This window comes from Eulemur rufifrons, chromosome 3 (genome assembly GCF_041146395.1).
Source record: "Eulemur rufifrons isolate Redbay chromosome 3, OSU_ERuf_1, whole genome shotgun sequence".
NCBI classification, from domain to species: Eukaryota; Metazoa; Chordata; class Mammalia; order Primates; family Lemuridae; genus Eulemur; species Eulemur rufifrons.
The window spans coordinates 16,211,269-16,228,378 of record NC_090985.1 but is presented as its reverse complement, the minus strand read 5'-3'; the positions used below and the strand labels follow the sequence as shown (position 1 = coordinate 16,228,378).

Sequence of the window (17,110 nt, the reverse complement as noted above, 5' to 3'; positions counted from 1 at the left end):
TTTTTGGGATGATGGAAGTACTTGAAAACTAGATTGTGGTGAGGGTTCCTAAACTGTGGACATTTATAATAATAAAATTTATCAAGTATACATGTAAAATGGCAAATTTTATGGTATGTAAATTGTACCTCAATAAAGCTGTTAGAAAAATCAATGGGGAGTAGCTGAAATAAACTATTAACTTATGCCAGGAACAAAATTACTGACACTGTCAAAAAGTTTAACAAGGTATTATTAAGAAGAGATTTAAAAGTGATGTATAGAAAAAACAGTGATGTATAGAACACAGTCTGTAAATCAGTTATAGATAACACCCTGGGGATAAGAAATCAAGGTTCTATTTCTGTTTTACCATTTATATATCATAACTCTACATGTGTTTTTGATTTAGAAGTAGTTAGAAATTTAAACTATGAATAGGAAATAAGCAGACTTATAATGCATAAACCCTTATAACTTATTTTATGTAAACCCTTATATCTTATTATTATTATATGTAAACCTTCATACCCTATTATGTCATGTCTTTTAGCAGGAGAAACAAATTTCCAAAGACATCATTTTAATTCCTTCATAAAATCGAACCTGCTACAGTCAGTATGAATTTCAGGATGTTGAATTTTAGTGGTAGAAGAAATATCAGAATGCTTCAAGTTAAAACCTACTTACCACACTGGATAAGAAAAAGGAAACATTGGGTTCGAGTAACATTAATTTTATAGGCTTTTGTTTAACTGAAAGTTCACAGTATTTAAAGCTCCATGGAATTTTAGGTGTGGGAAACTTAGATAGTTTTATCTATTAAGTTTAAAAGCAATTTCATAGGCTATCATAAGCAAACCAAGAAAATTGAAATAAAATACATGAGGGCTGGCATTTTAGAAAAAATTCTTAAGAAATACAGAATAAGTAAAATTTATACAGTGTTGATGTATAAAGCTGACCCAATCTATATTAAGAGCCTAAAAATAAAAAGATTAAAATGTTCACTTTTCTCTTTTACTTAAAATAATAGTATTCTATAGTCTATATTTAATATAACACTCACTAAATACAATATAAATATTTGGTTCTTAGGCTACTAAGTAATTTACAGATTTGATCGTGTTAAATACATACTCAATTAAACCATTGGATCCTATCAGTTAAAGTGAACAAATCATGGAAACAAGAGCAGCCCCTCTTGTGGTATAAAGACTATAAGACAAAACCCCATGTTTACAACACAATAGTGACTCCTCCTTCTCTGGTTATACACACAGCACTATACAGAAAAATTGTTACACATATTCAAACACGTAATATTCAGTCTCCTAGTGATATCTGGTAATAGAAGAATAGCAATACAGAAATCATAATTTTGTTTCAGGATATATATGGCAATATGAATAATTGTATATACTTAAAAATATGTTTTCTAATGTATTTCTGCTTTGCTTTAGATTAAACATTTTCACAGCATGTAAAAAGAAAATTATGAGAATACTTCTTTGATAATTATTTTAATAATTAAAATTTTAATCTCCCTTTACATTTAAGAAACTTATACTTTGATTCATAAAAATATGTATTTATATTTTAAAAGGAGGTAAAAATGGATAAAGAAAAAAATTCTAAGATTTATTACTTTAAACATCCATATATGGTTTTCAGGTATTTTTTCTAACAAACATTTTAATTATTTCAGTATCTTATGATAATGACGATGAAATTACAGCGAAAGCTATCTCATTTCAGAAAAATGGATATGCTAGTACCTAAATATATAAGTAAATAATATGACTTCCACAAAATATGCTGTTACTCCTAAAAAAAATATTCAGACACTAATATTGGTACTGTAATTTCAGACTAAAGTGATGAATACCAAACTTTTGAAATTAAAAAGAAAAATTCATGGCTGAACATTTATCTTCTGGATAAATAAAATCATGCTAAAGTAAAAAAAAAAAAAAAGAAGAAGAAGAAGAAAAATTCACCAAAACAGACCTTCAGACTTAATTCTCTTTCAGAATATATCAGGAGCAGGGATGTCAGCAGATCCAGCTAAGAAGCAGAGGAGACACACAACCAACTACTGACATTTGTTGTACACATATAAGGACATTCAGTTTTGGGACCTTTCCTTACTCCTATAGTCATAGTTTTGACTTCAAGTTTTCTTACTACCTACAAACAAATACACAGTGAAAATTAAAACAAACTGCTTAAAAAAAATCGAAGTTATCTGCTTAAAATGTTGATTCTTTAATCGAAGGATTAATAAAAAGGATTAAATAAAGAACTGTGATGCCAATTGTGTCTGTGGGGATATTGGTAACAAATGATATCAAACTACATTTTTAAAATTACTTCTCATTACATCAACCTTTGGCAAATCACAAAGCTTTTCACTCACTAAAACAATCAATAATTCTAAAATTACTTACAGAACAATCTTATTTAAATTGAAACCTTTAAAAAGTTAAAACATAAGGTACAGATGAAGTAAAGCAACAAACATGTTCAAATAACGTGAAAAACAAAATGTTTTACACATTGAAGATATTACTATTTAAGAAATGTCTATTTTGGCAAATAACCTATATTATGTCAGTTAATTTTTCTTCACAATTATATAGTTTGACATGAAACCATAATTTTCTGGTCATGTCACAAAACAACAATAATACTGAAATCAAGGTGGAAAAATTAACTGAAACTATAAAATAACCATGAAAATATAATCTTTTTAAATGCATTTATCTATAAAACTTGCTTTTTCCAAAGCTTGGTTAATAAACGCAATATATCAAATCATCATTAGTATAAGAAAAATGTGTTTAATACTTGAAAGCACTTTAATAAAAATGAACTACTAACCCAAGTGTTGCCAAGATATCAAAAGGTATGACATAAATTACTCCATGCTACCTCTAACATACCACAAGCTGATTTAGATAAAAAAATAGCAATTAAATCTCTGAAGTCTCATTAATAGGTATGTCTAAGAAAACATGTTTCGTAAATTCTGAAGAAAATTTACTCCAAAAGATTAAGAACACTTCTACATTAATCAGGTTTTTAAAAATATCCCTAATTCCTAGTATGCATCATAAACAAATGGTTATGAACCCTGTATAGGTGTCTACCGTAGCAACCACAACAATTTTGGCAATTTATTTAAATGAAGGGTTTTAACTGGCAAAATAGTTAATCAAATCTATATTTGAGAGAAATAATCCTGGAAGCAGTGTGTATAACAGACTATGAGATGGATTCATTTCAGAGAGGAGTGACAGAAATATCCAAATGCAAATCATTTGTGCTATAACTTAAACCACAGTTCAGTCTCTCACGCGTTACTCCTGCCTCCTCCTCGCACCCCCCTTAACTGACCTGAGCACTGCCATCACTGTTCCCACACAGCACCAAGCCTGCAACACACGATGGTGCAATAAATTAATTACATAAGAAGTACTTCGTGTGAAGTGAATTTGGATCACTTGGCTCATGGTGTTAGCTGCTTTTAAATCTTTTCACAAAGGAATGTCCCTGGAAAGGAGCTCAACGTGCCGTAGCCAGTAGCATGATTGATGGCAGAGGCTTTCCAAGTCTGAGGGATCGACTTTTCTTCTTTTGCCTTTTTTTAAAAAGTCCTGTCACAATAAACTTTTGTTTTTCAGGCATCTGGCAAGTTGTCCACCATTTCCCTTCACACCTTTCCTTAAAAGGAGTATTTTCTGTATTTATTTGACACTGAGAAAGATACATGGTCCAAAAAACAAAATTCTTCTTTTAGAAGAATTTCGAGGGTCATTTTTACTCCAAGGTTTTTACCAAATTTTCAAAACTTGTAAAAGTTTATAAATAAAATTTAAAAGCCTTAGCTCCATTTGTGAGTAGACTTTACAATATGTAGCACAGTATCTATAGTAAAAATATTTTTCTGAGAAATTTGTCTTATCTAGTATTCCAAATAATTTTATGTAAAACTCTGTTGCTATAAAGTTACTTATATGTAATTACACTATAAACTTACTTTACTAATAAGTACCATATGTACTACAAAGTTACTAATAAGGTAATTTAGGTCTATAAAAGTCATTGAAAAAACAGGTTCTGAATATGAGTTTAGGACTCTGGTAGACAATTTATTCAGTGGTCATCCATCCAGCAAGCTAAGGAAACCTGTTAGGTTTTTGTCCCTCACCCACGAGTTGTCCAAATGGGTATCCTAACCTCTCTGCACTGTGCCGAGATAATGACTGACTACACTAACACACTCAATACTTCCTTCCTTCTCCTCTCTGTCCAGTCCCTTCTTTGGAAGCAGTGTGTACAGTCTGGATAGTAGACAATGGAATATTATAAGCCCCCTTGCCACCCGAGGCCAGGTTCTGTTCTCCTTCACAGTGCTCTCTTTCTCTAGCACACAGCATGGTATACTTTGCACCAATAAATACTTCTTGTTAAGTTTATGAAATGGTAAGTTCCCCAGTCATGTAGATAACCCCATAAAATAGAGAAAGCCTATTTATACGCATTGCTGACCACACATATATAGCCCAGTGACACCAGGGGAGTGCTCCACCAGAGATTACATTTTTAGATTCTTTTTTAGTGAAAGAAGTGCTAGCTAGCTATTTTACCAGCACTGACATGTGATCAGTGAAAAGCTGAGTCTCCAGAAGGGTAAATCACTCAGAATTTCTACTGTATCCACCTCAGGAGGATAATATGGGGTCAAGAGCTTTGATCATCTGGGGACAGGTGGCATGACAAGACACTTTAAGTTTTGAGGAATCACAAGGATAGCTACTCTATTCCCCCTTTGAGTTGATCAGCTAGGAGAGGAGGCAGGCACAGTGGAAGAGACAATGAAACCAGGCCTGACCCAATGTTCCTGGGCCACCTAGCGTTCCTAGAAACTGTAAGGAAGGTGACTCAAAGGCAGAGCACCTGTGACCAGGTAACTACGGGGCAGGCTCAGCACCTCTGAAGAGTCACCACAGCCTGTGCCGATATAGTCTCAACAAATAGGGTAGTAAGCACTAGTGGAAGCCCTAGAGGGACCAGGCTCTGGTCTTTCTATGTCCTCTGCAGGCAAAAAGGCTGAGCTTCTCCTCCCCACCTCCACAATAGATCAGTAAGCACAGAGATTTCAGAGCAATTCTGGTAGCAACACAACAAACCTAAGAAGAGATACTAAATTTCATTACAATAAAGCTATAGAGCTTCAACTGAAGAAAAAAATAAATCTTAAGAAAAAAATCATAATAAACTTGACCATACTTGAAGACTGAGGTTTAGGAACAATTCAGGCTGGTTACATGTAGTACATGTCTGTTGTACATACTTTTAGACATTAAAGTACAACATGTTCATGTTTTTACTTTGGGCTAAAAATCCTTCCTTTCTTGGTATGCAAAACAACTCTTCAAGGACAAAAGTATTTCCCCCAAAAAACTGATTTATAGGCCAGATGTAAGTAACATCTTTTCTGATTCCTGGTTACTTTTTGCTGTTTGTTTGTTACCATGACCTCTCTCATGGGAGTTCACAGAGCATTTACAGCAAATCACAAAAGTATCAAGCTTCTCTTGACTATCAAGGATTAGCTGGTTTTTCTACTTCCTCCAATATCCATTGGCTTTTGTGGCCTTTACCAAGAGTGAATATCACAAAATGTTTGGCAAGTACCCCTGCAATGATAGAAACTTTCCCCCAATAATCCTTTCTTTGTAGGTGCATAGTATTTGTCTTCATAATAGATCACATAATTTTATTTAATCAAGTTAGAAAAAGTCTTTGTAAGAAAATTAGTTTAAATTTGTTCTATAATAAACAATGTTATAGTTTTGATACTGGGAGTAAAGAAAGACAATCTATAAATGTTTCCGTGCTACATACTTAAGGAAAAAGTAAAAAGAATGTGGGTAAGCAATCAGTTGAGAAATCAAAGGACATCTAATAAGACTTCCATTTCCAGACATGACAGGGTAACTGATATCAGAAGTACCTCCCACCAAAACACTATAACCAGTCAAAAACATGTAAAGCAACTGTTTTCAAGCAATGGACAGGCAACCCAGAACTATGATCCTTGAAATATATGAATCACCAGAGGTGAACCCCATGTTGGATCAGGCTATCTGCCAAGGGGCACATTCAGGGCCACAACACAGAAAAGTGGAACCTAAATAGAGCTCAGGTCTCACAGAGCTGATGAGGCAGAGATCAGAGTCTGGGGTAACTGAAGCACCTGGAAAATGCAGGAGAGGGTACCAAAGATGCAAAAGCTGTGAGAGGGGGAACAGGGTACCATGGTCTGAATGCCTCTAGCCCCTCAAAATTCATATGTTGAAAACTAATCTCCAAGGTGATGGTATTAGGAGGTGGGGCCTTTGAGAAGTGATTAGGTCATGAGGGTGGAGCCCTCATGAATGGGATTAATAGTCTTACATAAAAGAGGCCTCAGAGAGCTGTCTTGCCCCTTTCAAAGACACAGCAAAAAGGCACCACCTAGGAATCAGGAAACAGGCTCTCACCAGACTCTAAATCAATCTGTGGGCCCCTTGATCTTGGAATTCCCAGCCTCCAGAACAGTGAGCAATAAATTTATGTTGTTTATAAGCCACCCAGTCTATGGTTTGGGGTTTGTTTTTTTTTTAAGCAGCCTGAACAGACTAAGATGAGGGGCATAATAAATAGCATACTGGAGAGCACAAAAGACACAGAAGACAGATCAACAGGTAACATCTAATCTAACCTTTGGATGCGGAGAAAAAAAGACTAGAACAAAATTCAGTGATCTGTAGAACACCAACAAATGATCTAATGTGTGTAACTAGAGTTCCAGAAAGAGAGGAAATGTGGGGCAGAAAAATATTTGAAGAAGTAACAACAGAAAACTTCTCAATTTGGGAATCAAGAAAACTCCACGAAGAATATGTGTTTTAAAATCCTACATCAAGATACATCATAGAAAACTGCTAACACCAAAAATAAACAGAAAAAAAAATCTCAGTGCAGCCATAGAAAAAGACATTATATACAGGTAACAATGATACAAATTAAAACTGACTTCTCATCAGAAACAACGAGGCCAGGAGACAATGGAAAGTCATCTTCAAAGTGCTAAAACAAAAAAAGTCTTCCCAACCAAGAATTCTATATCCAGAGAAAATACTCTTCACTATGCTTCAAAATATTTTTCAATTCAATATTTCTTCAAAAAAGATGAAACAAAGATGTTTTTGCATAAAGAAAAACAGTTCGTTACCATGTCTGAAGAAAGCACTTCAGGTTGAAGAAAAAAGATAACAGAAGGAAAATGTAGATCTAGAGGAAAGAATGAAGAACAGAGGAAATGGTGAATATGGGGGTAAATATACAAACTTTTTTTTATTTTCTTGATTTCATTTAAAGAAAATTGTTGCAAAAATAACATTATGTTGTGGGGTTTATAATATGTATAGAAATAAAATATATGATACAATAGTACAAAAGGAAAGAGGATAGACAGAAGTATACTATTGAAGGTTCTTATAAGTTATGTGAAGTGGTACAATATTCTAAGTGTAATAAGTTAAAGGTGCATATTGTCAACTCTAGAGAAAAATCAATAGAGAAAATAAAATAGAACACTGAACCATACTCAAGTAATCCAAAAGTCAACAGAAAGGAGGCACAGAGGAACCAAAACCAAATTGTAGAAACCACTTGGAGGGAAGGGGGTCTTAATTCCAATTTGAAAATACAAAGTCAAAAGAGATCATCACTCTCACCCTAACAACTAAAACAAGTTGGATAAGCTATATAATCACAGTGTTTAAAATCCATCAGAGACTGAGGACACAGGAAACCTAAATCAACTCCAAAGAATGTCAAGTCCATTTTAAAAGAGATTTTTCAGCTGCTATCATCCCTGACTGAAATTGATAGGACAAGAAAACGGCCATGGAGAAAGGTTAAAGGGAAACCAGTCTAACTTTGAAAGCTATGTGTGTACTGGCACACCAGTGCAGAATCCAGAGGAGCCACAGATACAAAGATAGACTATATTAAACCGTCCCCCACTACATACACACTCACTCATTCATACTCTTCCCACCAGTCTTCACCAAAACTGAGGGCAAGAAAAGAAAGCTGAGAAAATCTCCCCAAAGTGCTTTAGGCTCTCATCTCAGGAAGGCTGGGGGATTTGGGAAGTGGGTGGTGGGGAGTAACAGAAAAGCCAAGAGAAACTTCTGAGAGGCAAGACCCACCTTCACAGAATACAGAGCAAAAATAGTCAACCTACATAGGCCAAGGATGGAACAGTAGGGCTGAAAGAGCCCTCAAGGCACAGAAAGCAAAGGGCAAAACTGGTGAGCAAAGAATTCCTCAGCAACCAAAAATGATGACAACTGGTCTGTAAAGCAGGGAGATAACTCCTACAATTCAAAAAGAAGTTTTGGCATAGCCAATAAATACGTGAGTGGGTACTCAATAACATTAGTAAAGAGGGACATGCAAATTAAATTAAATGCAAAATAAAACAACAACACAATACTACCTCACCCACTAGGATGGATAAAAGCAAACAAAAAACCAGACAACACCAAATGTTGGCAAGAATGTGGAGTAACTGGACTTCTCATATATTGATGAATACATTCTTCAGAGTGTAAAATAGTATAACCACTTTGAAAGCTGCTGGGCAAACTCTTATAAATATATGCCTACCCTATTAACCAACATTTTTTCACTCTGTGGTATTTACCCCCCTCAAAAAAAAACCAAAAACATATGTCCACAAAAAGCCTTGTATAAGAGTATTTATATTAGCTTTATCCATAATAGCCCAAAGCTAGAAAAAACTCACATGTCCATCAAGAAGAAAATAAATTTACAAATTGTGTATTCATACAACAGAATACTACTCTACGATAAAAAAAGAATGAATTACTGATGCATGCAACACCATGGATGCATCTCAAAAACATTATTTTGAGTGAAAGAAATCAGACACAGAGAATATACTACATGGTTCCATTTATTTTAAATTCAACAACAGATCAATCAATCCATGATGATTGAAATTAGAAAAGTATTTGCCTATGGTCCTCAAATTCCTATGCCCTGGCACTACTCCATACCAGTGTTCTCTGTGCCTCCCAAAGTACTAGTAGTACTCAGGGGAAGAAAACATCTAATACAAAGGGTACCGAGTATGTTATAAGAAGGCAAAAAATAGATGACAAGCAGAATGAACTACTTCATACACACATACCACTGATGATGCTATTACTAACCCTGGACTTCCTACTATTAATAACAACTTTTACAATTTCAAAGCACAACAGTTAACAGGACAGTTCAATTAACAATACAGTACAGCAGTTAAGTAAATAGGAGAGTCCAATATACAATTAATCCTATACCTCAGACAAACTGTTTTAAGCCTCTGGGGCAGCTATGTTACATGGTACTCTTTTGGTTGTAATACATAGAAGCCAATTAGAGCTAACCTAAATACAAAGCCTGTAAGTCTCAAAATTGAACCAGTGACTGGGACATTAAAAAAAAGTTTGAGAAGTCTTTTTTACGTTCTGCCTGCTTCATTCTTCTCTCTTTGTCTCTTTCCCACATGGCTACTACCAGCACCTTGCAAGATTACATAGTATTGTGCATTAGCCCAGAGAAAAAGAGAAATAGATTTTTTTCCCAGCTTTCCCCACTGTTTCCTTTCTTGTTCTCTTTCTTTCTCCCCAACCAGTCTCTTCCAGAATTCCCAAGAGAAGGACTGGTCCTGCTTGGGTCAGGGACCTACATCTGGACAAATCAAATGCAGAGAAAAAGAAATGGCACACGGTTAAAAAAAAAAAAAAAGAAAGAAAGAAAGAAAAAGGCAGTACCCGGCAATCCAACAATAAGGGGAAAGGGAAATTCCCAGAAAATATTGGTCAAACAACCCAATGGATATCAAACATATAAGTCATGGATCTGTTTGAGAAACTGCTGAAAACACTGGACCTTCTTCACAGCGATATATAAATACTCATAAACACCAAACTGTGCAAACAATTTCAGGGAGGTCATAAAAGCCCTGTAATCCTTTCTTAGATCCCAGTTTTAAAACTTCCTATATCCACCTAGATTTTTCAAATTTTAAATATGAAATTATCTTCAAAGGCTTTTAAACCACAACAAATAAACATGGTAAAATGTTAAGCCTTTTGAGGCAATGTAATGTGTGAGAAGTCTGTACATAATAACGTGGTCTACGTATAAGGGACTATCAAGCAGCCATCAACTGGTGTCTACTGTCACCAAATGGGGACAACATGACAGTCCCTCACATTATTTTCTACGCTTAGGATACTTTTCCACAGTATGTTTCCAAAAACAATCAAACAGTTGGGGGATGTATACCTAGCCCCTTACTCATTCAAATCATACCTCATAATGAGATGTACATATAAAGTGAGTCAGATAATAGTAAAGTGTAGTTCATTGCTACTCACAGTGACCTAGAAAGAATAAAGCCTAAACATGGCCAATCAACAGTTTCTACCCAAAATATATAGCTATTACTGTATATAATTTTACTCAAAACAAACAAAACCAAACACATACAATAGAAATAAGCCAGGAAAATAAAATCAGGAGTATATGCCTCAAGCCTCTTGTGATACAGTTAAGATAGAAATAAAAAATTAAATGAAAGTAGTCAGGAAACATATACCCTTTACTGGTTATTACGAGGCAAAGATATTATAAGCACATCATTAACCTCTAAGAATATATAATGGAAGGAAATGACCACATTCTACCACAAAATGTTCTTATATTACAGGAAAAGACAAAATAATGCAACACACAGAACAATGGTTTAACACAGAATTGTATTTTTTACATATTCTTTAAACATATGTAGCAAGTTTATAAACAGCATTATATCCATGCATTTTGATCCTATAATATATCCTGTATAAGTGTCAAACATGAAAATGTTATGAAAATTTAAAGTATTATCTTTACTGATACATCTTCTGGGCAATCTTCAAAAGAATCTAATTTTCTGGGGATCTGAATACGTAAACTTGATGAAATGCCACTGAGCCTGATGATATATAATATACTCTAAGGGAAAGATCATATTCCTATATTGTGTTAAAAGTATTTGTATTAAGCATACTAGGAAAAAATAAGACACTCATTCTTTGAGGTTAAAAAATTATTTTTGCCGGGCATGGTGGCTCATGCCTGTAATCCTAGCATTCTGGGAGGCCAAGGTAGGTGGATTGTTTGAGCTCAGGAGTTCGAGACCAGCCTGAGCAAGAGCGAGACCCCATCTCTACTAAAAATAGAAAGAAATTATATGGACATCTAAAAATATATATAGAAAGAATTAGCCTGGCATGCGTGGCACATGCCTGTAGGCCCAACTACTCGGGAGGCTAAGGCAGGAGGCTCACTTGAGCCCAGGAGTGTGAGGTTGCTGTGAGCTAGGCTGATGCCACGGCATTCTAGCCTGGACAACAGAGTGAGACTGTGTCTCAAAAGGAAAAAAAAAAAAAATTATTTTTTAAGCAAAGTCACTGCTATACTGGTACCTTTCCTATAAACAGTATTGAACATATATCTTAAGGCTGGTACATAAAGTCCAAAAATTAATCAGTTACTATGTTTTCACTTAGAAATTTCCATACTTAAAAAAACTTTAGAGAAAGTATTTTTAAAATAACAAAGAAATACCATAGGTTTTTTTAATTTATGGGTTTAACATGCATAGTTTTAAATATTCTCATGTAACCCTGAAGTTCTACGACAGGGAGTAATTCCTAATTTTGAGTCGCATACTTCACTTGGATATACTAAAAGGCTGATTGGTGGTCCTGAAAGAGTTATAAGGAAAATTAATTGCAGCCAAATCGACATCTGTATCTTTCTCTACTCATTCTTGAATATATAGTAACTTTCATGTAATACATGAAGCACAAGTTTTTTATTTTTTAATTATACTTCATCTTTTTTTAAATATGGGAAATGGCATATGACAGTGGAATTTAGAAATATGTGGATTCACAAAGCAAGGTCTCTGAATGTCCCTCCCAAGAAAGTAAAAAGGTTTAACGGTAGCTGTCAAGGGAATGCATGATTTTAGTACTGTCTGTCTATAGACACATCATAATCTAATCAAATGTTCAGCAGGCAAACTGACAATTCTAGGACTCACATTTAAATTGTGCTACTAAATTTTAGCATGATGCCTTCTTAAATCAAAGTTAACAAACATCAGTTACCTCACTAGAAAATGAGAGAAAACACTGTATGTGTCTGCCTTTTGGATACTAAATTGATCACAATATGTCATGCAAAGCTCACCTAAATTCTCTCATGTGAAATTCAAAACTGAAGTAGCTCTTGGAACAAATATTTTGCCATGGCAGTGATTTTAAGGCGCCCTGATTACAATGCACAATTGTAGTAATTATAGCCCTATCTAAAACATAAATGCTACCTTATGTATGCATCAAGAGAAAGACCCTTAGTAATATTTCATCCACATTCCTTAGTTTCATCTTCAAACAAATGGACAATTGACTACTTACAAATATATCCATAGCCCACTGCCTAGACATACAGTGAGAAACATGAATAAAGACAGATTTGTAATAGATAAGAAACTATTGTGTGCTATGGACTATGATTACCTGGAGGTAGGAATTGCAGTTGGTTATTAGCTAATCGAAGATGACGTAAAGCTCTCAGACGACCAATTTCTGGGCAAACGATTTCTAAGGCATTGTCACTAAGATCCAGACACTGGAGTTTTACAAGGGACCCAATGGCTTCAAAAGAAAAGAAGGGGAAAGGCAAAATGAATTTGACCCAGGTGTTACACCAAATCTATAAGACAAGTAATCCAAGTTAAAATATTTTAATACTTAATTTCCTTGTCTCAGTTATTCACAAAATAGTAAAAACATAGATCAAACTAAATTTAATGGAAGTGATAAATTCTTCCACCTCAAGATAAAATATAGTAACATAAAAAACAGCACAAATAAAAACACTAAAACAATGTAAAAATTGCTTGAATAGGCCAGGCATGGTGGCTCACACCTGTAATCCTAGCACTTTAGGAGGTTAAGGCAAGAGGATCACTTGAGCCCAGGAGTTGGAGACCAGACTGTAGAACACAATGAGACCCCATCTCTAAAAACAATAGAAAAGTTAGCTAGGCTAGTGGCATGCACCTGTAGTCCCACCTACTCAGGAGGCTGAGGTGAGAAGATGGCTTAAACCCAGGAATAGGAGGTAAGATTGGGCCACTGTACTCCAGCCTGAATGACAGATTGAGACCTTGTTTCTTAAAAAAAAGAAAAACTGCTTGAATAAATAATTCAAGAAACAATACACAAGGTCTTTTATATCCAACCAGAATTATTAACTACATTTAGTAAATTTAGAATTTATTTTATTTACCTAACAGCAATTTACCCAATAATAGTTTATGTAACCATTTTAAACATTTTAGATTTAGTATTTATTCATAATTCTTAACTGGACTTATTGGGGGGAAAGTTTTGAAGCTAACAAATTAAAGGTGCTTTATAATTAAAATTCCCTAATACATCAACCAAAATAGGTTTAAAGAGACAATTTTGGCCAAGTGCGATAATCCCAACACTTTGGGAGGCTGAGGCAGAATGGATCACTTGAGCCCAGAATTCAAAGTTACAGTGAGCAATGATTACACCACCATAATCCAGCCTGGGTGACACAATGAGACTCTGTCTCTTTTAAAAAAGAGAGAGAGAGAGAGAGAGAGAGAGAGAGAGAATTTGTTCTACTTATAAAGCAAAGCTTAAACTATGTTGTTTTCTAACTAAAAATTCTAAATGTACCTACCTTCCGGAACCACAACAATGTTATTTGAGTGGAGGTACCTGGAGGAAGAGGGAGAGAAAAAAAACAGTCATTATCATTAAATACTTGTGCCAGATAATCAGTTTATAAAATGCTTGCTTAGAAATTTGTCAAATAAAAATGGGCCAAAACTTTCTTTCACACTATACTTTAATGAATCAACACAAAATACATGGTTATCACAGTAAACTAACAATACTTTGAGAATAATATTTTATGCCAGAATTATAAATATTTAATAGTAAATCTAAATCTATTTACCAATTTAGTTGCTATTTTAAAATAAAAGTATGCATAATAAATTACGAAGTATTTTTTAAACTCATAAAGCAAATTACTAGTTTCTCCATTCATTTTAAGTTATTCATGTTTTCAAAAATATACCTTTTGTGTAAAGAAAAATCAACACCTATTGTGTAAAGGGAGATACAATTTTTAGTTTTTAAAGAATAACTTCACAAAATAAAAGACATTTCTGGCTAGCATGCTTCCTGAGAAACAAGAATGGAGAGATTAAATACTCATTTACAGTATCTGTAGAAATATCCAACTGTCAAGGTACAGAATGTATTTCACAGCAAAGGAAATGGCATAAACAAGAAATTAAATTCTTCTCTTAAAAAAAAAAAAAAATTTCTCCAAGGCTGACAAGTCTAGGCAAGTCTAGGTAAATAATTTTTCCCACTAAAGTATCTTTAGCACACTCTAGTGGAGACTTTATGCAATTATCATAACCAACTATTCAGAACAAAACAACAAAGGGACTACTGGAGATCATCTAGCAATATATTTTTTTTTTATTTCAGCATATTATAGGAAAATAAGCATACAGTAATAATTGAAGATAATTACTTTGTATCATTTGTTTTGAAACAAGAGTACTAGATTTTAGCAAACTTTATTTTCAAACCTCTAGTTTGTTTTGTTTTACTTTAAAAATAAATTCTTATAATGTATTTTTAAACAGAATTTAGAAAATTTTCTTCTGTATTTTTAAAGTCTAATATTGAATGTTAAAATGTCAATGAACACATAATAAGAAATAAAATAATTTTATGAAGGTTATTCTATGCTGAATTGGAGCAATTTGTAGACAATTAATCTCCTAGGTATAACACAATTTAAACAAGCATACCATTCTATGATATATTTCATTCCTTGCTTTTATATACGAAATGATTACACATTTTTAAATCAATACTCTTTAAACATTAATTTTAGGAAGGAATAGCTAGGTACTTTATTAGATGACCCTAAATATAAAAATACACATTTGCATTTGTTACACAAAAGCCAGAGTACCTAGATACTAAAACAGAGAACTGATTTTCTAAAGTCTTTTTCAACAAAATACTTGCCTCAACTCAAGTTCCACCTATAAAAAAGGATCCTAAAATGTCCAAATCAAAATATGAACTAAAGTACCCACTATTATAATTAAAAATTTTAAAATATTTTTTAAAACATTAAATTTATCTACATTATAATGAGGATGCTATGTAAAATGGTACAGAGTATTCCCAATCCTGACTATACACTAGAATCACCAGGGGTCTTATTGGTACCCAAGACCATCCAGTACCAAGTGAAACACTGTCTCAACTCCTAAAGTGATTCTGATATACAACGAAATGGGAACCATCACTGGTATAGTGGATCAGAGAGCAGGCTCTGGAGCCAGATGCCTGTACCTTAATAGCCATGTGACCATGGAGAATTTACTGAAACTCGCACTCTCCTAATCTATAAAAGCCAATAATAATTGCACCAACAACATAGGGATATTGTGGGGATTGAATGAATTAATATCAGTGCTTGGTGCATAGTAAGAGTTCAATGAATGCTAATGTTATTGTTATTATAGTTATAATAAGTTATTTATAATCATAGGCTTAGGACTTTCAATTTTAAGTTGTTTCCTTTTACTTAATTTTGGTAACTTCAGAGTAGTTAAAACATTGATGTTTCAATGTAACTAGTTTTCATTATGTTCTTCTCCAATAATGCAGGAATTCTCATTCACTGCTGGTGGGAATCCCATTTTGGGGCACAGCCACTTCAGAAAATAGCTTGACAGTTTTTTTTTTTTTTTTAAAGTTAAATATAGACATTTACTTAGCAGTAATACACCAATGTCAGTTTCTCAGTTTTGACAGATGTTCCGTGGAATTCTAAGATGTTAACAACAGGGAAACTAGATGAAGCGTATACCAGAATGCTCTGTACTATCTTCACAACTTTTCTGTAAATATAAAATTGTTCTTAAATTTAAAAGTTATTAATTTTTTTTAATTAAAGGAACAGAACTTCCACTTCCAGCCATGATGAAGTAACAGAGATAAACAGAATTTACCTGACTGATACAGACAACAAGAAAGCAAGATGAAATACAGTCATGTGTTGCTTAACTATTAGAATATGTTCTAAGAAATGTGTCGTTAGGCAATTTTGTCATTGTGTGTACATCATAGAGTGTACTTACACAAACCTAGATGGTACAGCATACTATAATAGCTAGGCTATATGGAACACCCTATTGCTCCTAGGCTACAAACCTATACAGCATGTTACTGTATTGAACACTGTAGATAACTGTAACACGATAAGTATTTGTATATCTAAACATCAAAAAGATACAGCAAAAATACAGTATTATAATCTTATGGGACTACCACCATGTATGTGGTCCATCATTGACCAAAACATCATTACACTGCACATGATTGTATATTAAACAATTATTTTCAGACATTAACAACAGGCAAGTTGTTAATGTTCCCTAAGAGAAAGGAAACAAGTGAGGTAAGCTATACAATCTTCCTAGCTTTCTGTTTGGAGGCAAATTCTGTATTGTGGAAGAGGAAGGAGATCCCAAAGTATAGAAGTCTCACTGAGTTATGGAGACATATATCAGAGTTAGGGGAAGCTGAGGCAGCTGGAAGTTATGGGGTAGAGTTCTGGAGAAGGTGCTCCCAAAATAAAAAAAAATTTTAAAAACTCCAAAAATTTGAATAAGAGATCCTTTGACTCTTAGCTGAATTCTAAAGTGCAAACATATAAAAGAAATTCTAGGCCAAAAGCAACTTAAAAGCTATCAGCTACATAGTCCACAAAGCTCACACAAGGCTGAGAGGCATTCAAATCCTGAGCAAGTGTGGCAAACCTTTGTTGATCACTTAAGGTATTCAAAAGAGATCCTACAAAGCTC

General features: G+C 34.0%; 1 protein-coding gene across 2 annotated transcripts in view; it reads right to left on the bottom strand.

Annotated features, from left to right (window-relative positions):
* The window catches only part of LRRC28 (leucine rich repeat containing 28), a 119,783-nt gene that overhangs the window by 72,509 nt on the left and 30,164 nt on the right, over positions 1–17,110 (bottom strand). For both annotated transcript variants that reach the window (XM_069465780.1, XM_069465781.1), the window contains exons 4-5: positions 13,885–13,922; positions 12,684–12,821 (exon numbers count right to left, since the gene is read on the bottom strand). In XM_069465780.1, the coding sequence (XP_069321881.1) occupies positions 12,684–12,821; positions 13,885–13,922 (176 nt within the window). The remainder of the gene's footprint in view (positions 1–12,683; positions 12,822–13,884; positions 13,923–17,110) is intronic.